At 41.4% G+C, this 25146-nt stretch overlaps 1 protein-coding gene across 2 annotated transcripts in view; it reads right to left on the bottom strand.

Annotated features, from left to right (window-relative positions):
- Positions 1-15702: 15702 nt before the first annotated feature.
- The window catches only part of LOC120932146, an 89410-nt gene continuing 79966 nt past the window's right edge, over positions 15703-25146 (bottom strand). For both annotated transcript variants that reach the window (XM_040344323.1, XM_040344324.1), the window contains exons 14-16: positions 22418-22594; positions 17226-17376; positions 15703-15848 (exon numbers count right to left, since the gene is read on the bottom strand). In XM_040344323.1, coding sequence (XP_040200257.1) covers positions 15720-15848; positions 17226-17376; positions 22418-22594 — 457 coding nt within the window. In that variant the 3' untranslated portion in view covers positions 15703-15719. The remainder of the gene's footprint in view (positions 15849-17225; positions 17377-22417; positions 22595-25146) is intronic.

Here is a 25146-nt window from a genome sequence, read left to right as displayed (position 1 = left end):
TTTTCATGCTGTACATACCTTTAGTACAGCATATTCACCCGTGCATCCGGGTTGCGAGTCCCGCGGGAGTGGGCGTTCCTCACATGCTGGTGATTGACGTTTTGCCCTAAAACGAGCTCCCCCCGTCGCGTAAGCCGCGTCACGGTTGGCGAAAGGAGCCGAACGGCGAGTTGGCGCTATACTGCGCATGCGCATCGCCGTTCAGCTCCTTTCGCCAATCGTGACGCGGCTTACGCGACGGGGGGGGAGCTTGTTTTTGGGCAAAACGTCAATCACACACATGTGAGGAACGCCCACTCCCGCGGGACTCGCAACCCGGATGCACGGGTGAATATGCTGTACTAAGGTATGTACAGCATGAAAAAAATAAGAGCCTTAATCGGATTGTAATGTGGGGGGGCAGTGGAATAAGAAAAAGTAGTTTTTTAGGGTGAACCACCGCTTTAATGTTTTGAATAAAAAAAAGAAAGTTAACTTCCCTTAATGAATGTCAACGATACAGAAATATTAGATTTTAACAGTAGGGGACTTAAAGTGATGTCTCAGCCATTTTAAATATTCATAACTAAAAGTCTAAGGGCCAAGTCACCCTAGATGCGGTGACCGATGGTTTACCGCATGGTAAAATGTCTGTCACCGCAGGGACACAGAAAACAGTTGTTTCCTATGTGTCCTATTCATACTGCAAAGCAGCCTGGTGCTGCGCTAAAATGCAGACATGCTGCATTCTATGGCAGCACGCTGAGTTGGAATAAACTGCAATGTTGGGCATCAATGAATGAACTGTAACTTTGTACACTTCAAATAAAGCTTGTACAAAACAAAAAAAGGAGCCATGTGATGTGCTAACTCGCACACCACACTGCCCCCCAGCCATGCAAAGTGGAACTGTGAATCCAGCTGCTCTGCATTGTGGTGTGAATTTGCTTTATTTAAAGGCCCGTACACACGATCGGATTTTCCGACGGGAAATGTGTAATGGCAGGCTGTTGGAAAATCCAACCGTTTGTATGCTCCATCGGACAATTGTTATCGGATTTTCCGACAATAAATGTGGGATAGCATGCTTTAAAATGGTCCGCCAACAATTGTGAGTTGTCGGCTTATGCGATCATGTGTGCAAGGCTTTAGAGTGAATGCTACAAGGAACAATTCTACAAAAATTTTGAAAAAAAAAGTAAACTTTAAAAATAAAATACAAAAATCTACTAGTTTAGGCAAATTTTTTTTGAATGACCACAGTCCTAAACCTCACTGATTCTAGTTTTGATAGTACTGTGCAAATGCAAACTCATAATTCTGTCTAACTGCCTACCTACATTAGGTAAAATGTGCAAGTGATGCTTTTTACTAATTTCCTTGTGCCTTTCAATGGCTGGTCCAGGTGGGACGCCCATTTGTACGATGTACATTTAATTTCAGGTACACTGGCTGTCTGTATTTTACGTGAACATTTGCACTCCTATATTAAAATAATCAATTTGGATTGGTCATTAAAAAAAAAAAAAAAAAGGCTAATGCAGATCTCTAGGAGCAATCGCCGTTTTTTTATTTATTTTTTGCACATATTTTTAGATGTAATCAAAGCTACCTGATGACCTAGGAGCCTCTGTAGTGCAGTGCACTTGGAAGTCAATTTCAGACCCAGATGGGAGCTGTAACTTGGTTCTTCGCAATGCAAATCACTTCTCTTGGCCAACAGATAATATGAATTGTGCCAGAGCTCCAACTTGAAGCTCAGGTCAGTTAGCCTGCTGAATGCACACAGCTTTGATGCACAGAAGAAGCTTTGGTCATTGCAGCATTACCTGCTTATAGGGACCTTTTGCATCTGTTCTTTCCAGAACAGGATCCCTTTGCTAATAGTGCAAAAAAGTGGCGTGTGTGTGTGTGTATGTGTGTATATATATGTGTGTATATATATGTGTGTATATATATGTATGTGTATATATATATGTGTGTATGTGTGTATGTGTGTGTGTGTATATATATATATATATATATATGTACAACTAAACACAAGTCAGTTTTATACTACTCAAAATTGGTGTTGTGATTGCTAAACATTACGTGTTTTAAGTACCTGGATAACGCACGTCCCTCCAAATGCTCTTTTGGTTATGTGAGAAGCCCTGGTCGATTGATCTCTGATAAAGTGAGGACCAGTGTTTTAAAGTGGCTAATTCACTTCATCTAGATCATGTGACCACATTTTCCGACTTTTTAGTTGTATGAGCAGCACCAGAGGAATCCTGGAGCTGTAATTTCTCTAGGCAAGGAAAGCATTTTGACCTTTTTCTGTTTCTCTTTTACTTCTCCATCCTAGCAAAACTGTTAACACAGCTTTATGTTCGCAATTGAGCAAAGGTTTTCTGCTTGTTTACATACGTACATATAGATTATTCTTACCCTTGTATATGCTTTTGAAGCACTGTAGATAGGAACTGACCTATGACTACACAAGCAGCTAGTGAATGGGAGCCTCTCGGTGGCTGCTTTTTAGTTTTTTGATCTGCATTCAGATGTAGCTTGGGTTATAAAGACACTTGCTTAAAAATAAGTGTCTCCTAAAAGCTAAATGTCTGGAGAAATTGTATTACATCGGTGCCTTTTTTTTTTTTTTTTTTTTTTTTTTTTTACATGCTTACTGATTTCTGGACTGAAATATGCTGCTTTAATAATATGGCTTAGCTTTAGACATTAAGTGGAGCACAAAATAGAGGAAAAAAAAGTTTAGCACTAACAAGATTTTCATTCAAAGGAGTATTTTCCTTAACTGGAATTGTATTGTTTACATTGTAGTGCCTCTGGGTATTTTTTATTTTTTTATAAGCTCATTTTGGGTAAGTTTCTTGTAAATATTAGGAAGTCTGTGTATAGGCTACTCTAGGCTTGAATATTTTTTTCCTTTATCATAGGGATCTTCTGATTTTTCAAGGAGTCATCTATATAAAGTATTAAACTGGACATTGCAAGTCTAGCGCTACCTACTAAAAATGTTTGTAAGGGTCCTTGCAAACTGTACTGATGTATGAACACAGACATTTCTGGCAAAAAAATGCGAGGGTGATTTGTATAACACTTGCCCATCAAAAACATTGGGTTGTATTTTCGTCAGTAAAAATGCCTGTGTGCCTAAAAACGCTGCATTTTTTAGGCAGCAGTGTCATAGAAGTAATAGTGATGAGCAATATTTTAAGTTCTTTCCTACAACTTTCATTGTAAGTATAGATTATATGACCCAGTTGTGTTGGTATGCCTTCACTTGTTAATGGAATATTCAGCATCTCTGTGGTAACTCCTTTCTGCATTATACGCTTGTGGGCCCAATTATTGTCTAGCTCTCTCTGGCCGTGCTTGCATATAAGATGAGCAGAAGTCTGCTTTCATACAGATAGCTGGCAGGTAATGGAACCTTGGAAATGATACTACATGAATTTTTGGAATGGGATATGTCTACACGTCCCTCTCTTTATCCTTCCACACTAAACCAAGTGCACTACTCAAATGTGTATGAATAATATTTCTTTAGGAGGAAAAAAAATTGGATTTATCTCGCCTTTTCTGGCTATGTTTTAAATACTTTTTAATGTTTAATTTTAAGATATATTTTGCTTTGTATATATGTATAATGAATGTAATATAAACAGTTGGCCAAATGCACTTTAATAAACATGGTTTGGTAAAGTAATAAAGAAAAAAAATGTGGTCAATTATTAGAATACACTAAAGCAAGCATTACACATTTTATAGAAAAATGTTAATGTTAAACACATGAGTTTCAGCATTGTAGTTAAAACATCGCCCCCAGGGAAAAAAAATGTGTGCACGGCATGGCTGAATAGCTCTGTACCATCTGGTAGCCTCTTCACAGGGAGAAGCTGTGCTAGGACACCACTGTTGGAATTTGCTGTCAGTTTAAGAGGGCTCTACTCTCGCTTTTGTTTAAGCTGCAAAATTTTCATATACAATATATTTTATTCATATAATATATATATTAAAAAAAGGATTATATAAGGAGGCATGGTCAGTTTGCTTATGCAGGGCAAAGCATTAGTGTCTCTGGAAAAGCCCCCAATTGCCGCCTTTTAATCTCCTTACCAAAAATCCCTTGGTGTGCCTTCCTCTTCTGCAGCCATTCACAATACTTGACATTTCTGGATATGTAAAAGCAAAATATGTTCCTACACTGTGACTGTGCTTGGGTCGATCCGCCAGTCACTAGGCCTAAACACTGTCAAATGACTGGAGGAATGGGGTTGCCACTACCCCAGGTCTCGGCTAACATTTTATTGAATGTTTGCTATGAAAGAAGGAGCCGTGAGGGATCACTGGGTCAAGGGGGATATGTTCAGAGAAACTGTGCCCTCCAAGATCAGTGTTAAGCCTCGTACACCTGATCGGATTTTCATCGGATAAAGCGTAGGACTTTTGTTCGAAGGGCGTTGGCCAGGAACTTGTCTTGCATACAAATGATAAAGAATTGTCGGCCAACAAACTACATGTTTTTTTTTTTTTTTCAGCTCTTTAGCACCACCACCAAATCCAACAACAATTGTCCGATGGCGCATACAAACGGTTGGATTTTCCGACAACCGCCTGTCATCACACAATTCTCATTGGAAAATCCGATCATGTGTACGAAGCTTTAGTATTAGTGTGAGATTACACATCACTCATACATCCTCAGAGCCATGGTCAAAGGGTTGCCCAACATTCCACCTGCTGTACATTTTGGGATGAGTAGCTCCTCAGAAGTTTTATACAGTGCAGCGTTCCCAGTCTGAATCTATAACTAGTAAGCAACATCACAATTTTGGGGAAAAATATACTTGTAACTATTGTAAAGTGATGTTTTTCTTGATGTAAAATTTTAGAAATTGAATATAGTGAAAGTTTCCATCTTGATTGAAATCAAATGCTTGGCACAATGTATCAAATTCCATGGGGCCGATATTCAGCTTTAGTGTCAAGAAGATGGCGCAAATCTCTGTGAAGGAGACTTGTCCTGTACCCAAAGGGTCTCTACTTCTCAGAACGGATTTTATTTCTTTCCAGTATTTGATGATATCTGCTGCAAGCTGGTTTTGAATTGTTTGAACTGGACTAGCTCTTCTGGGTCCTTTAGGAAAAAAAATATTGTCAGTAAAACAAGTCGATCATCTTTTCTGTTAAAAATACATAGGAGTTATTTTATTACAGGTAATTTCGACAACATATGTAGCGGTTTACACATTGTACATTCACATCAGTCCCTGCCTTCAAGGAGCATACAATTCAATGTGCCCATTTCACAGGCTTACATTCTAGAGACAAGGACAGGAGTCAATTAACCATATCTGTTCTAGAGCAATTCTTTTATATATTTTTTTTTTTTTTTTGCACACGTGAAAAAAAAATCAGCATTTTTGCCCATAAAATAACTTTAAACTCCCCCAGAAAATGATATATAGTTTCTGAAAGCAGAGAAATAAAGAGATGGTAGTTGCATTTTTTTTTCATGGCATTGGAGCAACTGTTTATCAAATGCATATTTTCAGGAAATATAATACCAAATTTTTGGTAAAATATAAAAGATGGGGTTGCATTGAGGTACCAAATATGCCAAGTCCTAAAACGATAGTAAACTCTGTAAAAAAAAAAAAAAAAACCTGCAAGGCAATATAATGTGCTAGTATGCACTGCATGTGGTGATGTTATGTGAAGACACAATACACAAACTGTTAACTGATGCCAGGACCTGATCAGTCCATTTATTGGACACACAGACCCTTTCCATTAACCAATCCACATTCCCCTCTGGAAACCTTAGTAAAACCGTCACCCTCTCGCAAACTTGAGAAATCCAGAGAACTAACAGACACCGGTCGTAGATAGCTCAGTTGGAGGGGATGGCCAATACTCATCTAAGCTAGACTGGTTTCATAACTCATGAAATAATTATTGCACAGCCAGCATATAGACATATTTACCTCCCTCTGTTAATTTAGAGTTTTTTTGAGCCCGAACATCATTAACCTAGAAGTACTGGGAGCAGCCCAATTCCTCTGCTAGGCAAACTGGGCATCCGAAACCTGTCAAGTTTATATGTATTTCAAAGCTAAATTCAGGCTGTAGGCAAAAAATAAAATGCTAGGATTTATGACCACTTTAAATTTACATGCGTCCGTGATATTGTGATATCCTCACATGCGTGGTGCAGTCGGGGTCTATGTGGGTGTGTGAAGGGCAACAAACGTCTAACACACACTGTCACCACAGACAAGTATGTTCAAAGAAATTATACTATACTGTAGCGCTCTTCAAGAAACAGGGATTCTTTTTAGTTTACGTTGAAAGCATTAGAGATGAGGGTAACACTTTTCAAAATGGGGTTTAATAATAAAAAAGGTCAAAATGATGCAAATAAAATATTTACAGAAAAAGAGTGTTAGAAAGATGCAATAAAACAACTGAGGAATAAAGAGTTGAAGGAAAAATACTTGCAATGTCCTGATTTCAACAGAGACCAACGAAAGCTGTACAGTGGCTCTCACAAGTCCTGTTGGGTGTTCCTTGGTTTGACGTTAATAAGAGCTGCCAAACTGTCCTGGCATTACCCATTTCTCTGGGATGAAAAGGGTGTTGACAGGCAATCTGACCAATTAAGCGTCTGAAGAGTGGTTTCTGGGAATGTCACAATGTTTATGTCCCAAATACAGTTTTCTGTATGTATATCTCTGAGTACCTACTGGGTAGAGCCTGCTAACGTACAGGTTATTGTCCAGCCTGACTTTAGCTTTAAAATGCATATAAACTTGACAGGTTTCGGATGCCCAGTTTGTCTTTTGTGCTGGCTCTGCTCCCAGTACTTCTAGGTTAATGTTTGGGCTCAAAACACCCAAATTAACAGAGGGAGGTAAATATGTCTATATTCTGGCTGTGCAATAATTTAGTTTTTAGTTATGAAACCAGTCTAGCTTAGATGAGTATTGGCTGTCTACGAGCGGTATCTGTTAGATCTCTGGATTGCTTAAGTTTGCGGAGGGGAATGTGGATTAGTAATGGAAATGGTCTGTGTGTCCAATAAATGGACTGATAAGGTCCTGGCATCCGTTAACAGTTTGTGTATTGTATAACTGAAAGAAAAAAAAGGGGGGGGGGAGGTTATGCCATTCATATAACATCACTGAGACCTGAACAAAATTGACGTTGTATACAGCTTTTCATGGGCTAATGCGCACAACCATTACAAAAGGTGTTTTTTTTATGAAGACATTGGGGGCTCTCTTAGCCCCCCAATGTCTCCCCGGTCCTCCAAACCAACTAACAGAGCACAAATCTACTCGGTTTGCTGCTTTTCTGGTTAATACAGGGAGTAACAGCTCAGAAACTGTAAATTACAAAATCATCATTGCTTCTGGTTTATTAAAGGGGTTGGAAAGGAATTTCCCCCCCCCCCCCCTAAATAGCTTCCTTTACCTTAGTGCTGTCCTCCTTCACTTACCTCATCCTTCAATTTTGTTTTTAAATGTTCTTATTTCTTCTGAGAAATCCTCACTTCCTATTCTTCTGTCTGTAACTACACACAGTAATGCAAGGCTTTCTCCCTGGTGTGGAGAAAGCCTCTTGAGGGGGGAGGGGGCGAGCAGGCAAGTCAGGACACTTTCTTCTTTGCAGATAGAGAAAGGAGCTGTGTGTTAGTGGGCGTCCTGACATTCCTGCTCGCCCCCTCACCCCTCAAGAGGCTTTCTCCACACCACAAAGAAAGCCTTGCATTACGGTGGTGAGTTAGACAGAAGAACAGGAAGTGAGGATTTCTCAGAAGAAATAAGGACATTTAAAAGCAAAATTGAAGGATTAGGTAAGTGAAGGAGGACTGCACTAAGGTAAAGGAAGCTATTTAGGGGGAAAAAAATTCTTTACAACCCCTTTTAAGTGCAGAAGAGATCAGAGAATGGATGTTCCTCGGTCTCCCCCGCTTGGCATCCTGAAATGAGTTGATATGGTCCCAAGCTCCCAGTAAGAGCAGGGGAACCCTGGAACGAACCATGTGTGGAAGCATGGGGACCATCACTGCCTCTACTGCAGCCACCAGCATGTGCATAAACCTTCACTCTTTGGTTACACAGCGACTGCACTTCCAAGTGCAATTTCAAGTGCACTTTGCACTTGTAGTGCAAAGTGGATTTGCCTTTCGTAAATAGCCCCCTATGATTGTACACGCAAAGAGCTGTAGTAGTTAACCTGACAGCATATCTTTTTAACAGAAGGAATTTTATTAGAAAAAAAGAAAAGTACCATTGTACATGTGAAGAGCTGTAGACAGTACATGAAAGTAGAACGAAGCCTCTAACACAAGACAACTAGATCATCTGATAGCCAGGAGGTACATCAATAGACAAAGTAAATCAAATAACAAACATATGATATCTAAAATCAGGGCACGAATGTGTACACATATATGTCAGGGCTTCCCAGCCACCCACTCGGCCTGGGGGGGGCGGATGAAATGTAGCACAGAGCAGTAAGCTTCTGAGGGGGGAGGAGGAACCGGCACGGCAAGACCCCTATCCACAAACTATACCGTGAGGCGTCGAGCCTTCACCCACCTCGACCATATTTTCTGAAACTTGGTAGGGCAGTTGCAGCCCATGAATGTAAGCTTATATAGTGGGAGTGCATCATTCACCAGCTTTCTCCATGCAAAGATCCGGGGCGGCTTGGGCATCTTCCAATTAAGCAAAATAGCTTTCCTCACATAATATGCGCAATAGAAAACAAAAACTGACAGCATATCTTGGCAGTGTGGGAGAAAACAGAAGTGTATATAAAGGAAACCCACACAAACACAGGGAGAACATGCAGACTATGCATATAGTGTCCTGCTTGGGATTTTAGTCAAGGATCCACCCAGCCACTATGCTGTCTCCATGGTTATATTTATTTTATATTACATTGTTATACAGTACAGACCAAAAGTTTGGACACACCTTCTCATTCAAAGAGTTTTCTTTATTTTCATGACTATGAAAATTGTAGATTCACACTGAAGGCATCAAAACTATGAAGGAACACATGTGGAATTATACATAACAAAAAAGTGTGAAACAACTGAAAATATATTTCATATTCTAGGTTCTTCAAAGTAGCCACCTTTTGCTTTGATTACTGCTTGGCACACTCTTGGCATTCTCTTGATGAGCTTCAAGAGGTAGTCACCTGGCGCAGCACCCCATCACTCTCCTTCTTGGTCAAATAGCCCTTACACAGCCTGGAGGTGTGTTTGGGGTCATTGTCCTGTTGAAAAATAAATGATGGTCCAACTAAACGCAAACCGGATGGAATAGCATGCCGCTGCAAGATGCTGTGGTAGCCATGCTGGTTCAGTATGCCTTCAATTTTGATTAAATCCCCAACAGTGTCACCAGGAAAGCACCCCCACACCATCACACCTCCTCCATGCTTCACGGTGGGAACCAGGCATGTAGCGTCCATCCGTTCACCTTTTCTGCGTCTCACAAAGACACGGGGGTTGGAACCAAAGATCTCAAGTTTGGACTCATCAGACCAAAGCACAGATTTCAACTGGTCTAATGTCCATTCCTTGTGTTCTTTAGCCCAAACAAGTCTCTTCTGCTTGTTGCCTTTCTTTAGCAGTGGTTTCCTAGAAGATATTCTACCATGAAGGCCTGATTCACACAGTCTCCTCTTAACAGTTCTAGAGATGTGTCTGCTGCAAAAGGTGGCTACTTTGAAGAACCTAGAATATGAAATATATTTTCAGTTGTTTCACACTTTTTTGTTTTGTATAATTCCACATGTGTTAATTCATAGTTTTGATGCCTTCAGTGTGAATCTACAATTTTCATAGTCATGAAAATAAAGAAAACTCTTTGAATGAGGTGTGTCCAAACTTTTGGTCTGTACTGTATATATTTATAACATTGTGACTACTTACAGGTAATGTAAGCAACAATAATTATCCTGTTACAATGACATCAGAAAGTGGGTGGGATATATTAAGTAAACAAGTTGTACCTGAAGTTGATGTGGTCAAAAAATATTTATTAGTATTTATTACAGGTACTTCTATAGCGCTGTCAATTTATGCAGTGCTTAACATATACATTGTACATTCATATCAAATGTGGTCCAAGGAAGGAAAACAGACGACAGGACCATGAGCAGCCATTGCTCATTAAAGCATGCATCAACGAAGGCTGGCCTGTGTTGTCTGATCCAGTAGAAGAGCTACAGTAGCTCTAATTGCTGAAAAAGTTAATGCTGGTTCCAAAAGAAAGGTACCAGCACACAGTGCATCACAGTTTGCCCATTCTGACCTATGTCCACAGCCAAAAGTGCCCACAATCGGCTGTGAGCATCATATCTGGACCACAGAGCATTGGAAGAAGATAGCCTGGTCTTATGAATCACGTTTTTTGTTTTTTTTTAACATCATGTGGATGGCTTGGTGCCTGTGCATTGAACATCGATAACCTGGGGAAGATGGATGCACCATGGAAAAAGGCAAGGCAGAGATTTTAAAGTGGCTGTGAACCCTTATATACACCCAGTGAAGTGACTGGCCTTAGATGATACATAGAGATGAAACAAATCCTCTTGCATGAGTTGTACCTGTCTATCTGCAGTCTTCTCTTTTCTACATCCATTTAAAGTGCTGGATTTTTAAAGCTTGTCTGAGCATTTAGAAAAAGGGGGAAGAGAGCTGAAATGACACTCTGCCAAGCTCAGTAAGGATAGCTCTGAGAGCTGATTGGAGGGAAGAGACCCCCCTCCCCTTACATGCAGCTCACAGGAACAGAGCTAAGGCTGTCAATCAGCTAGAGATCCCTCCCCTGTCACCATTTTTCACTTGGTGTCAGATAAACTTCTCAGAAGTGAATCATGCTAATAGCAGAGGAAGGAAGCAGAAAAAGGAAATGACAGAAATTACACTTGGTGCTCTTAATTGACACTCACTATAGAGGGATATACTTTGTTAATATTTAATGTCTGGGGTTTACAACCACTTTAGGGCTCCATGTACACTAGTGGTTTTTAAGCTAAAAAAAACACCGGTAATAGCTTTCTGTAGTAGCATTTTAGCAGTGTCTTAGGAGCGTTGGCATTGGATTTGTGTTTTTGCAGTAAAAAAATAAAAATAAAAAGCTAATGCTGGATAAAAAACACTGGTAACAGCTTCTTGTAATAGCGTTTTAGGAGTGTTTGGGAGCGTGAGTTTATTTTATTAGGGTTTTTGCAGTAAAAGGAAAAAAAAGCTCCAAAAATTCTTAGTAGCATTTAGGATTATTAGCAGCGTTTCTGCTGGAAAAACGCTCAAAGAAACTCTACAAAATGTTTATTTATTTTTCTGCTACTAGATGCTGAAGCTCAAAAAACGCTAATAGCCTAAAGTAGTGTGCATGGACACATAACACTACAGTATTTAGCTTCTAGGGAGGTTAAAAAAACACTAGTGTGCATGGAGCCTTAAAAGAAAAGGATGGGTTTAGAATCATACCTACCTAGATGGATGCAGCATCAGTCCCCCGGTGCCTCTGCACTGAAAACCAATCGATCAAACGTCGCCGATCACTCGGTTTTCAGAGCTCTGTGAGCTGGGAGCTGTAGACTGTCTGCTCTGCTCCTCTTCGCTCATTGGAGCACTGAGTTGTGGAGGGGTGGGGAGCGGGCACTCTGAGGCCCCGTACACATGACCGAGTTTCTCGGCAGAATTCAGCCAGAAACTCGATGGGAGACGTATTCTGCCGAGGAAACCGGTCGTGTGTACACTTTTGGCCGAGGAAACCGACGAGGATCTCGTCGGGCCAAAAAGAGAACATGTTCTCTATTTCCTTGTTAGTCAATGGGAAAAGTTGGCTCGCCGAGATCCTCGGCGGCTTCACAAGGAACTCGACGAGCAAAACGATGTGTTTTGCCCGTCGAGTTTCTCGGACGTGTGTACGGGGCCTCAGGCTCTCAGCGGCTCGCTGAGAGGCTAAGACGGTTGTCAGTCCAGGCACCTGGCGGATCCCGACTTCCATTGTCGTGATGATGTGGTGCCTGGATTGATTCCAGTGACGTCAGCAGAGAGTGGACTTCAGTCTACTCTCTGCTGAAAATAGGTGATATGAGTGCAAAACGAATTGCACTCCTGTGATCCATAGGAGAAGCCCAGCCAAAACGAGCTTTGGCTGGACTTCTCCTTAAGGATCTGCTACTGACGGCTTGGTGCCTGATACGACAACATACCTTCAGAGGTTTAACAGAGTCCATGCCTCAGCGGGTTGGGGCTGTTTTGGTGGCAAAAGGGGGCCCTCTCAATATTAAAGAGGAAGTAAACTCTTGCCTACAAAGTAAAGGGATAATGTGTTCGTATGCTTTGCATACTAGCACATTATGTGACACTTACCTGCAAACACCTCTGGTTGTGTGACTGGCCGGAGCCATGTGATGTCACTCCAGTGCATGCGCTTGAGAGCCGCCGGTCATGCCACAGGCTTCTGAAGAAACGGCATGGGCTTCATCGTCACAGTCTACAGTAAATATCTCCTAAACGGCGCACATTTAGGAGATATTTACAGTACCTATAGGTAAGCCTTATATAGGTACAAACAATACAGGAAGGTTTACTTCCTCATTAAGTGTGGTTATAATGGGCCAGATTCACGTAGAATCGCGGCGGCGTAACGTATCCTAGATAGGTTACACCGCCGCAATTTTTCATCGCAAGTGCCTGATTCACCAAGCACTTGCGATGAAAACTACGCCCGCGGCCTCCGGCGCAAGGCGGACCAATTGAAATGGGCGTGTGCCATTTAAATTAGGCGCGCTCCCGCGCCGGACCTACTGCGCATGCTCCGTTTCCTAACTCCTGCCGTGCTTTGCGCGCCGTGATGTAATTTTTTTGAACGGCGACGCGCCTAGCATACTTCCGTATTCCCGGACGGCTTACGCAAACGATGTTAAATTTTGAATTTCGACGCGGGAACGACGGCCATACTTTAGACAGCAATACACTTGCTGACTAAAGTTAGGGCACCAAAAAAAACTACTAACTTTGCGACGGGAAACTTGACTAGCGGCGACGTAATGAACGCGAAAAACCGTTGTGGATCCGCCGTAACTCCTAATTTGCATACCCGACGCTGGTTTACGACGCGAACTCCCCCCAGCGGCGGGCGCGGTACTGCATCCTAAGATCCGACAGTGTAAAACAATTACACCTGTCGGATCTTATGGATATCTATGCGTAACTGATTCTATGAATCAGGAGAAACGCCGTCGTATCTCATTTGTGAATCTGGCCCAATGTTCTGGTTGATCGGTGTATATTTTGACAAACCGTCTCTATATGATTCTTTCTTGCATATTGGAGAAAATCTGGAGGACAGCTTATAAAAAACAGAAGCTTCTTTTAGCTTTAAACTTATAGCGGATGCTTAAATCTCTGACAATTTATTAAATATCATATTTTTTTTTTTTTTAGAAAAGTATTTCTAACTTTCTGATGAGCAGAGAGATAAAACTCCATCTGTTGTGTTACTTTAATCTTTCCCTCCATTCCATACAGTTTCAAAGTCCAGATTGCTTACGTGTTTCCTGCTCAAAACAAAAAAAAATGAAAACATATGTAGGAACTCTGATTTAAAACAGATCACATTCAGAAAATAGTGTCTGTCAATGAATTTGATTGTTTGGCTATATTTTACTACATGGCATGTTACTATAGTTTAATACATGGAAAAATGTGTAAGAAATGTATAAAAATGCATAAGAAAAAAAAAAGTATAATATAAAGATTTCCATAACTTACCACAGTCCTTTGGTTTTTTCATGTTCACGAAAAATGAGAGAAACATTTTCAAAGAAACTGATTCAACAGGATAAGTGATTGGCAAGCTGTACCATAGGGCCTCCAGCTCTTCTGGTAGAAGAATATAATTCATCCTATAGTAATAGTATTAAAAAATATTAATAATGGTGATACCACTAAGACTCCTTTCCCACTTCTGCGACTTGGGATCTGACTTGTGAGACCGGGACAGTCGCAGGACATGTGAAATTCAATGTATTTCTATTAGAGACATTCCTACTGACATTACAGAAGTCGCTGCGACTTCAGAAAAGGTTCCTGCGCTACTTTTGGTACGACTTTTAATGTGACTTTGTGGTCTTGCTCTTCCAATTTTCTTCGGACAAATACTGTACCAATTAAAAATAATATAGTAAGAAAAGAAGGGAGAAAAATGTTAATGTTTGTCCCTTCGGATAATTTTGCATGAATTGACCTGATCAGCTCTGGAAAGCTGTGTACTAATGATCAGATTATCTTACGATTGATTTGAAATCTGTATTTTTCGTCTGATTTTCCCATCGTCTGTACTGTACCTCTTCTCTACTGAGTGAAAATGCTAATATGTTTTCACTTGAAAGTGTTATCTATAAAATGTACAAAATATTACTATTAAACAACAGCAGCCTCTAGTGGCTTAAAATAAAAAGTGCAATAATAGTATTGCCAAAAAAGTAACAGCTGTCTTAGCCAAGCTACAAACAATTCCTAATACAGTAAAACCTTGATTTGAGAGTAACTTGGTTTGAGAGCGTTTTGCAAGACAAACAAAATGTTTTAATACATTTTGCCTTGATAAACAAGCGATGTCTTGATATAAGAGTAGTGTCATGTCACAACTGAGTATACAAAAAAAGAGAGGAGCCTCTAAGTGTAGCAATATGGTTACATTTAATGAAGGTACAACATTTAGCAACTTATTTCTACACTTAGAGGCGCCTCTCTTCTCTTTTATACCCTACAAAAAAAAATGCTTTGATATACAAGTGCTTTGTATTACAAGCATGTTTCTGGAACAAATTATGCTCACAAACCAAGGTTTTACTGTACATGTATCAAACATTCTAGATGCGAATTCCTGCTCATGGGCCATCATCCAACTTTCCAGTCAGGTGCTTTAAGAATCCAGTTTAATACTTAATGAAAAATAACTCTGTGTTCTGACATCCACAAATACCCTTCCTATAAGAAAAGCTTGGGCTCCCATTTAGTGGAACATGTGCCCCCTAGAAGTGATGAGCTTGGTTTGCATAGGGGTAGATTCAAGAAGCAATTGCGCCTGTGTAACCATAGGTTACACAGCGCAATTGCTTACTTGCCCCGGCGTAACGAGTGCTCCTGATTCAGGAACCTCGTTACGCCGACTGCAGCCTAAGATCTGCGCGGCATAAGGCTCTTATGCCCGCATATCTTAGGCTGCATTCTTGCGGTGGCCGCTAGGTGGCGTTCCCGTTGTGCTCAGTGTATAGTATGCAAATTGCATACTAACACCGATTCAAAACGTTGTGCGAGCCCTGCGTACGCAATTTACGTTGTTTATGTACGGCGGCTTTCGCGCAAGGCTGCCCCTGCTAATTCTACCTGAATCCGGGCCATAGTGTATAATGAGTTGTGGTATGAAATGCACACTAGAAGTTAGGTGAATTCACTGACTATGGTTTAAAAATGTACAGGGATGATTTGTCTTGAGTGGAGTGTAGAAAACTGGAATAAACATACTGCAATCCATAGCAATCATTGAGGTTTTTGTTCAATAGGAAATAATTAAAACAAAGGATATGGTTGCTTGGTCATTAGGTCTACTGTTTCCCCCACTTTTGATACATCAGCCCCTCTTTAGAGAGGAATACAACCACGTATATCAAAGCTTTAGTTCAAAAACTTACCGAAAAAATATGGCATCTAATTTTTCCTTATCTGCACTGCATTCATCATTTTTGCATATGCTGATGAAAACTTTACAAAACTGCCAAAACTTCTGCTGAAGGAGGTCCCATACCATCAAGTGTAGCTGTAATGAAATGAAAACATTACTTCAATACACATACGTAACACACTAAGGGGTTTATTTATATACACAGATCAGGCATAACCATATCACCACCCACCATAACCCACCAAGGCATGGACTACACTAGACCTCTGAAGGTATGCTGTGGTATCTAGAACCAAGCTGTCTGTACGTAGCAGCACCTATAAGTAGCAAGGTGGGACCTCCATGGATTGGACTCAGTGTTGCCAACCGTCCCTATTTTTACGGACAGTTCGTAGAAACTTGCTTTTTTTTCCCCTGTTCGTAAATGTCCGTGGTTGCTGGAATGTGCCAGTAAAAATAGCCGAGATCGGTTCGGCTTTGAACTGTGCATGGAGATTGTGCCGATCCTGACCTCCTGGGGCCCTAAGCAAAATGACATGTCACACCGCTTAACGACCGCCGCATGTATATGTACGTCCACTGAATGGCACGTACAGGCATATGGGCGTACATGAACGGGGGGCGAAGCCACAGTGGGAATTATATCCAGGTTGGGCAGCCACAAGACACCGTCCGTTATGGAAAAACCATAAGGTTTAGGACCTCACGGATAAGAGGATGTCACACGTCCTGGGGGATAGCCTGTGCTATACGAGGCACAGGCTATCCTCCGGGACGTATGACATCCTCTTATCCGTGAGGTCCTAAACCTTATGGTTTTTCCAAAAATGTTATAGCCTGCACATCCAACTTTTGTCTGATGTAAAAGTCAAATCGCCTGTCGAAAACACCGTACTAACGATCCAAAAATCCGCAGACAGCTCGTCTTATGAATTTTCCCTCCTGATTTTTGTATCATGTGTACGAGGCCTTAGCCCTGCTCACTAACTTAATTGCTAGCACTCTCTCTGCTGCTGAATCCTTTGAGCTGTGAGCCACAGCATCTATGGAAGAACACATAAAAGAGGATTTAGCTTAGAGTCCTGTGCATTACATAGTCACTGGGTTTGGGGCTTGTAGAGATTGTCACACTGGAGCCTTTAGATGTTCTCAGGGACCAATGCATTTGGGTTAATTTGCTAAAGGCAAATAGGATTTTCCTTTTGCGGGAAGCTTTTTCAATTTTACTTTACAAAAAAAATATAATTTTGCATGATGGATGGTGGAAGTCAACAGAGCTTCACCACATTCATTAAACTCTGGGGAAAATTTGCCTGGCAAAGTACAACTTCTCTTGAAAAGTGAACAGTCTATTTTCCTTTAGTAAATAAACCCCATTGCTTGGTGTATATGGATTAAATCCTAGGATCCATAAGCTGCAATGCTTCATTCTTTGCTAGATTGCTTTGGAGAGCTCATCATAAAAGTGGTGTACAGCTGCTATGAAATTCTTCCACAAATTATAGTACTTGCCTCTTGTAGTTTTCTTGGAGACTGTGCATTGGTGTATCTTGATAAATCCATTTCAAAGGCTTTTTGGTAACGAATTTTATCAATCCGATGATGAACTGTTAATAATGAGGAAAGCACTGCTATTTCTTCCTTTAGTTCAGATGTTGTAGGCCTCATAAAAAAAACAGAGCATTTTAAAAATGACACAGTTAAAGAATTTGATTTCCAAAACTTATATTTAATTTATATGTGGATTAGTATCACAATTTGAGTTGAGCGGACACCTGGATGTTCGGGTTCGGACCTGAACCCGGACTTTGAAAAAAAAGTTCGGGTTCGGGACCGAACCCGAACCCGGACTTTGACCCGAACCCGAACCCCATTGAAGTCAATGGGGACCCGGACTTTTGACTACAAAAATGTCTCTAAAAAACTAAGGGAAAGGGCTGGAGGGCTGAAAATGGCAGCAAAATGTCGGGAAGAGCATGGCAAGTACTCTGGAAATAAATGTGGATAGGGAAATAACTTAAAATAACATAAAAAAAATAAAAATACAAAATATAATGATTTTGACCTTGGAGGACGAGGTCCATACAGTTTTGTTCAAAATTATTCAACCCCCCAAAGCTGTAAAGGGTTTTAGGGAATTTAGTGTACATTTGTAATTGAACTTTGTACTGGACACAAACACAGTATATCACAGGTGCACAGGTGTGGCAGGTGCAGTGCTGTTGAAATATTCAGAGTCACCTATAGATTGCTGACTGTCCCTATAGCTGAACAAAATTCCTAAACTATATGAAGCACAGCATCTGTCACAGGAATAAAGAGTGCTTGTTGAGATTTCTGAAGCAGGATACAGCTCTCTGACAATGTCCCTAAGCAGCAGCAGCAGCCTCTCCCTATGATAACTAAAGCACAGTGACAACGAGCCAGATACCAAAAGATGATGCAGATATCAAAGAAATAAAGTGTGCTTGTTGAGATTTCTGAAGCAGGATACACCTAACACTGTCCCTAAGCAGCAACAGCAGCCTTTCCCTATGATAACTAAAGCACAGTGACAACGAGCCAGATACCATAAGATGATGCAGATATCAAAGAAATAAAGTGTGCTTGTTGAGATTTCTGAAGCAGGATACACCTAACACTGTCCCTAAGCAGCAACAGCAGCCTTCCCCTATGATAACTAAAGCACAGTGACAACGGGCCAGATACCATAAGATGATGCAGATATCAAAGAAATAAAGTGTGCTTGTTGAGATTTCTGAAGCAGGATACACCTAACACTGTCCCTAAGCAGCAACAGCAGCCTTTCCCTATGATAACTGAAGCCGAGTGACGATCTGTGCTGTGTGCCTCTATCTAATATAGAGGCTGGTCACATGATGGGTCACATGCTGCACTGGCCAATCACAGGCATGCCATAAGTAGGCATGGCTGTGATCAGTTCCCAGTCACAGTAGTAAAACGAATGGCGATTGGCTGCCGTGCAGCGCGCCAAAACATACCCGAACTCCGAACCCGAACCCAGACTTTTTCCAATTATTCGGGTTCGGGTCCGGGTTCGGGAAAAACCCAAAGTCCGTACCGAACCCGAACTTTACAGTTCGGGTTCGCTCAACCCTAATCACAATCTCTAGATTGTTATAAACCACATATTTTTTTCATTCCTATTGTGATGCCCTATGCCCTTTGTAACTAACCGGTAACTTAGAGGAACCTATGCATTACTTACGGCTATCATGTCACCACAAACACTATACAATGTTTTAAGTTCTTTTAATAGAGAATTTCAAAATATGAAGAAGTGATTGCAAATATGATCCTGCTTTCAATGTTATTGTCCAAAGGGTCAAAAGTGTTTTAACTAACCTCTCTTGATTGTGCTATGTCGTGGAAGACTTTCTCATGTCTTATATGGATAAATATTCTGCCAGCTGTTTGGGAAGTTGAGCACAGGATAAAGGCAGAACTAGCAACTATCATTTGAAGCTATGAAACCACCATAGACTTGTAACACTGTGCAATGTTACTGTTATGTAGAGCACGGCAGTGTTACCACACAACCCATACAGAAATGCTGGCGACTCTGGGATTTATATGCTGTAAGTAGGATTCTTTCATACAGATTAGCTGGCGTAGAACTACAGCACCCATAAGGACTGGCAAAGGGGAGGGAACATTTAAAATTCAAGAAGCTCTGAAACAAGGGGGTAGGTGAGAGAGACTGTGTTGCATGCCGTACGCGAGTGAAGAAGCAGAGTGGATCCATGTGGATCCAGGTCAGATCAGGCCGAGCTGGAAAGTCACCAAAGCCACCACCACCAGAGAACTGATCATCATTTTACCCTGCTTTGGGCAACTCAGTTTTCTTCAAAGAGACTACATCTCTATTGTGCACCAACGGAAGGGGTCCAACTAGCCAGCAGAAGAGTTATTCATGCGCTTGGGGTATCTGCTATGAATTTACTTGCCTAAATTCCTGAGAGTTAAACCCTGACTCTTTTCATTGAAAGCCTGTGTTTGATCTTTCTTTCTCATCCCTTTTGCTTACTTGGGAAAATCTCTTGGTTTGGGAGCTGACATTTAAATCTTCAGTCCTGCAGGATGGGTGGGAGTAGCTTAAAATAGTACTGTATTGTGTTACATTGTTTTTTTTTTTCCTGTTGGTGTTTTGCCATTTTAAAGACGATTGTTCATTTTGCCTGTTTTGCCATTTCTGTGACTATTACAAGTTAAACATTTATCTCATCAGTGTGTACATGTTTATCCTTTGTGTGACAGGCAGGGAGTCACCTGGCCGAGGTATATCAGTGGTGTCAGCAAGGGCAACACTTTTGGTGCGCTTTCAGAAATCTCTCCAAAAACGCAGGGTATAATAGAAGTCTATGGGAAATCGAGGGTACTGCATTGCACCCACGCTGTGGCCAAACTGCAGCACGACAGTGTGAAACAGTTCTAAAGAAAAAAAAAGCCTTTAAAATGAAAATACACTTTAAAGCTATAATTTAACAAAACTCAGATCCCTTTCCAACATTAGTTCATCAAGTTGTACTCCCTGTACAATGTATGGTCAGGGCTGCTGGTAGAAACCACAGGGCTCTGTACAGCCTACCTGACAGGGCACCCCCCTAAAATATAAAATTATATTTTCACAAAAAATAAACCAAAATCATTAATGAATACAAACACAGGGGCCTTAATTGTTTTTAAATAATTGTTTAGAATTTTTTTTATTTTTTAACTGCCCTGTTGGTGGGCTTTGGTGAAATATCAGACCCCTGATGTCTCACATTTGAGATTGAGAAAGGTACTGAGTACATAGGCCCGGATTCACATACCTTGGCGCATAGTTATGCCGGCGTAGCGTATCGAATATACGCTACGCCGACGTAGCGCAGAGCGGCAAGCACAGTATTCACAAAGCACTTGCTCCCTAATCTACGCTGGGTTCCCTTGGCGTAACTCGTCGTAAGTGGCAGTGGGCGTGAGCCATGCTAATAAAGTGTGACCCCATGTAAATGATGGGCCGAGCACCATCAAGATACGAATAACGACCGGCGCATGCGCCATCCCATGGGCGCTTCCCAGTGCGCATGCTCAGAATCACGTCGAAACAACTGCCTAAGTTACGTCGAATCACTGCCTATGACTTGAACGTAACCTACGACTAGCCCTATTCACGTACTACGTAAATGACGTAAAAAACGACGGCTGTGTTCCCTGGTGCAGCCATTTGCATTGATGCTGCTGACTTACACCTGCTTCATGAGGCTTAACTTTACGCCGGACGTAAGACTTAAGTAAACCGCGTATATTAATGCGCCGGGCGCAAGTACGTTCGTGAATTGGCATATCTCACTCATTTGCATATTGGAAGTGTAAATCAATGGGAGCGCCCCTTGCGGCCAGCGTAAATATGCACCCACGATACGACGGCGTAGGAAACTTACGTTGGTCGGATGAAGCCTATTTTCAGGCGTATCTTGCTTTCAGAGTTAGGCGCATAGATACGACGGCGCATATGTGCACTTACGCGGCGTATCTCGAGATACGTTGGTGTAAGTGCTACGTCAATCCGGGCCATAGATTCTTCAGTCCCCTTCTCTGCAGTCTTAGCTGCAAAGATAAATTAATAGGAAGTTCTCTTAAGTTTCCTGTTCATTCACAGACTGAAGAATGGTAAACACAGGAGAAGTGGGAGGAGTGCCTTTCTGCATATATCCCCTCTTTAATTGCGGCTAGGGACAGATTCGCTCAAAGATGTGAACAGGAGGTAGGAACTTTCTGGCACATTGTCTGATCTTGTCCCAAACTCCAACCCTACTGGGCGGCTGTGGCCTCTACTCTTGGTGACATTTGCAAGATTAAGATACAAGCTGACCCGAAACTCCTATTGCTGAGCCATATGGAGGATATAGAGGGGGATAGATACTGTAAACTGTGTTTGACATTCTCATTATACTATTCTAGACATGAGATCATGTTGAAATGGAAGTCGGAGGATCCCCCCACGCATGACTCCTGGCAGAAGTCGGTGACTTCGGTGTTGCCTCTATTAAAGTAGACAGTGTCCGGGAAAATATGATAACATATGGTCTGCTTGGATGGATGCCTGTACTGTTTTTGACCCTTTATCTGACTGAACGCATGATGGGGTCGCCTCTTGAGGCGATCTTCCCTCCTCCTGGTCCTCTGCGGCTCCCTCCCTCCCTTTATCCTCCTCCCTTCTCCTTTCCCCTCACCCCCTCCCCTTCCTGTTCCCCCTCCCTGCCCCCCAGCTCTTCTTTATACATGCTATCTTTATAATGCAGGAAAATGATAGGGTTGATGATATGGATTGCTTATTGTGATACACTGGATGTTAGATAAAGTTTGTATTCCTTACTAGTGAATGGGCGGGAATTAACCGCACGATCACGGATGTTCTGAAGACTGAACCTCTATATCATTGTGTTCTGTAAACTGATTGAACTGTAATGCTGAATTGTCTAATAAAATATTTTTCTGTTAAAAAAAAAATTATGGGACCTGGGCCCTGTACATGAGGGCCGGCTGTACTCCCTTATCAGCAGCCCTGTGTATGATACATGCATGTTTTTAGTCCCCACGTGTTCACCTTAACATTTATCAATATTAAACCTAATTTTCCTTGTAGTTGTCCAATAAATAAATGAATATATTACAGTTGATTTATTAAATAGAGGTACCTGTCTTGAAGGAAAGCAATGAAGTTCATAAAAGAGATGTTGTTGGACTCTTGGTTTCCAAGGAGTGCGACAAAGCTTTTAATGTGCGCTGGTGTCAGCTGAACTTGTATTGTGTTCTCAATGATTTCCTTGAACTCTTCTTGACTGACATTGCCATTTCCGAGAATATCGGCTTTACTAAGTAGTAAGCAATATCAAGGGAAGAGATTAATGAAACGTCTGCATTTGCGCAGAAATTTGAGATATTCATTACAGAAGGCTACATGTATATAGAGTGGTTATAGCTGACATGCTTTGTCTCTTGCAGACAAGAGATCTGAACAATACAGAGGTAGGTATTAGAGTAGTTTGACCACTTTCACCAGAAGACTGCTTTCCCTGTTTTTTATCTATTAACTTTTTTCTGTTAATATTAATAAATAATAATTAATACATTACTATTACTATTGTGGAAAGCCAGTGTAGAATGCAACCTTCAAGAAAATTTCAGGCAACCTTGGTTCTTTTGCAGGGAGTGTAACATTTATTGAATCAAAGCAACAGATGACAAGTCCAACAGAGTATATAACAACAGAATACTAAGTACTTTTATTCATACAGTATGTAGCACTGTCCCGTAGGGCTTTCTGAGTATTGACTTCATAGGCTTCTCTCTGAGTACCTGCAGCTGGTTGCTAGAGGTTTCCACCTGTCCCACCCTTACTCCCACTTGCTCGTTACTCAATGACCAGTCCAGGGTATTTGTCTTTTTTTGTGTTTTATTTTGGAACTTGGATGGGAGAAAGGATTAGTGGGATACTCCAACTGGAGCTATTCACAATGGATAAGGACAACTCTCACTTGACCTCACTGGATTATTTGTGGAAGCAATCACACTGCTTTAACCATGCAGCGACATGTATGGAGGAAAAAAGTCTTCTTTCTCTCACTAGCAGCAGACTTGATGCACTACATTTTTTTCAGGATACTCTCTAGCATCCCCTTTACTTACACCCGTCCACTGATTCTTCGATCTGAAGGAGGTGGCCCTCACTTGACAGGCCCCAAAGACACGGATCTGTACTCACAGTAGACAGAATCAGATCCTTCCTGGTGTCTCCCTTCCAGTCAGATCTTCAGTACCTCTGGGTATAGCTTCTCTCTCTCTAGGCCCTTGGGTCAACCACCCAAGGCCGCATGACCACCTCCATGGAGGAGAGGTCCCCTCCCTCCTGGACCCTGTTCTCCGACTCTGAGCACGTGTTACCTGAGCTTTTATACAATACCCCAACATGCAAAGCAGCACTTTTCTTCTGCCAATTGCCAGGACTGTAACAAAGCCTGTGCACTCATTTGTCAGGTCTCCTCCCACTGTCCAATACGCCTCCCCATCGGACCAGTGAGGGACAGTCAAACAAGCTGAGCCGCACGTGAGCACAATGAGCAGACCTAACTAACAGATCCTGCTCCCTGGTAAGCAGAAAACACTCTAAGTTTTACCTGACCATCTTCCTGCTAAGCAGAAAGACCAAAAATGATGCTCTCTACCTAGGCGGGTGCTACACATATTTTAGCAAGAACATAGACATGCTACACATACAGCATATACTGTATGTACCATCTAAATATGCACCTGTGTGTCTTTCATTCAAGGACATGTATTGATATACCCTGGTGCCTAGGCAATTCCTTCCATCAACCTACTTAGCAGTTAAACCTTCCCCTTAAAATACTTGTTAATATCAGTGACTAACAATGGAGGGATTTCTGACTGGCTGATATGATGATTGCTTTGATGTCTCATGAATTAAAATAATCAAATGTGTACATTTACTAGCATGGCAATTAACTAAACGGGTTTCTTTTGAAAAAAAAATCTCCACAGCGGTTTATGTTGTTTACAGGCTTTTCAGGCTTTACAAACCTGAAAACAATTCTATGACAGGCCTAACAAGAAGTTAATCATAAAAAAAACCCAGATAGCTTATGACTACACATTAGCTAGAGAAATACTTGTCATTATTTGCAGTAGTGCATGCTGAGGAAGGATATAAATATTTAAGGTGACCTTGCAGCCTCCCGGACTGTTGCCAGGTAGGGAAGCTGTGCTGGAGTTCTCTACCTCCCACGCATGCTGCTTGGTGTGGGAAAGCTAATAATGGGCCAGAAAGGTTATACACTGCCTTGCTGGAGGGCAAATCTAGAACGAGTGGAGCAGGAAAATAGCTATCTGTATGGACTTCACCCAAGAGTGACCTGGAGAGCTAAATATAAGCTGCTGCCTGTGGATATAAGGAAATATGAGCTGCTCATTGTACACAGGCCATTACACGTGGCCGTTAGGGGCATCTGGTATTTTTTACTGCCTCTAAACACCCCTGCATGTTAGCCTATGCGTCCATGCACACATAGGCATTTAGAACAGCTGGGTTCTGGCAGAAAGAACTCTTGGCGCTTGTATACCGGTCTTTAGTGTTTGAGCATTAACTAATTTCAATGACCAGAATAAATTATTATTTTGACCAAAGAAATAATTAACGCCCAAGCACTTGCCACTCCTAACATCAACACATTTACAAGCGTTGTTTATGCCAAAACCCTGTTGCCAGGAAGGAAGGCATCTAGGAGAGATAGAAAAATGTGGGTTGAGGCCTAAAGAAACTTGTGAAACCTGATTGTGTTTTAATGTCTGAAGAGTAGAGTTTTACAGTTTTAGCTACATTTTCAGAAGGACAGGGTTACATTTGTTG

The sequence above is a fragment of the Rana temporaria genome, chromosome 3, assembly GCF_905171775.1.
Source record: "Rana temporaria chromosome 3, aRanTem1.1, whole genome shotgun sequence".
Lineage (NCBI taxonomy): Eukaryota > Metazoa > Chordata > Amphibia > Anura > Ranidae > Rana > Rana temporaria.
Note: the sequence above shows the minus strand (reverse complement) of the source record. Positions and strands in the feature narration are given on the sequence as shown.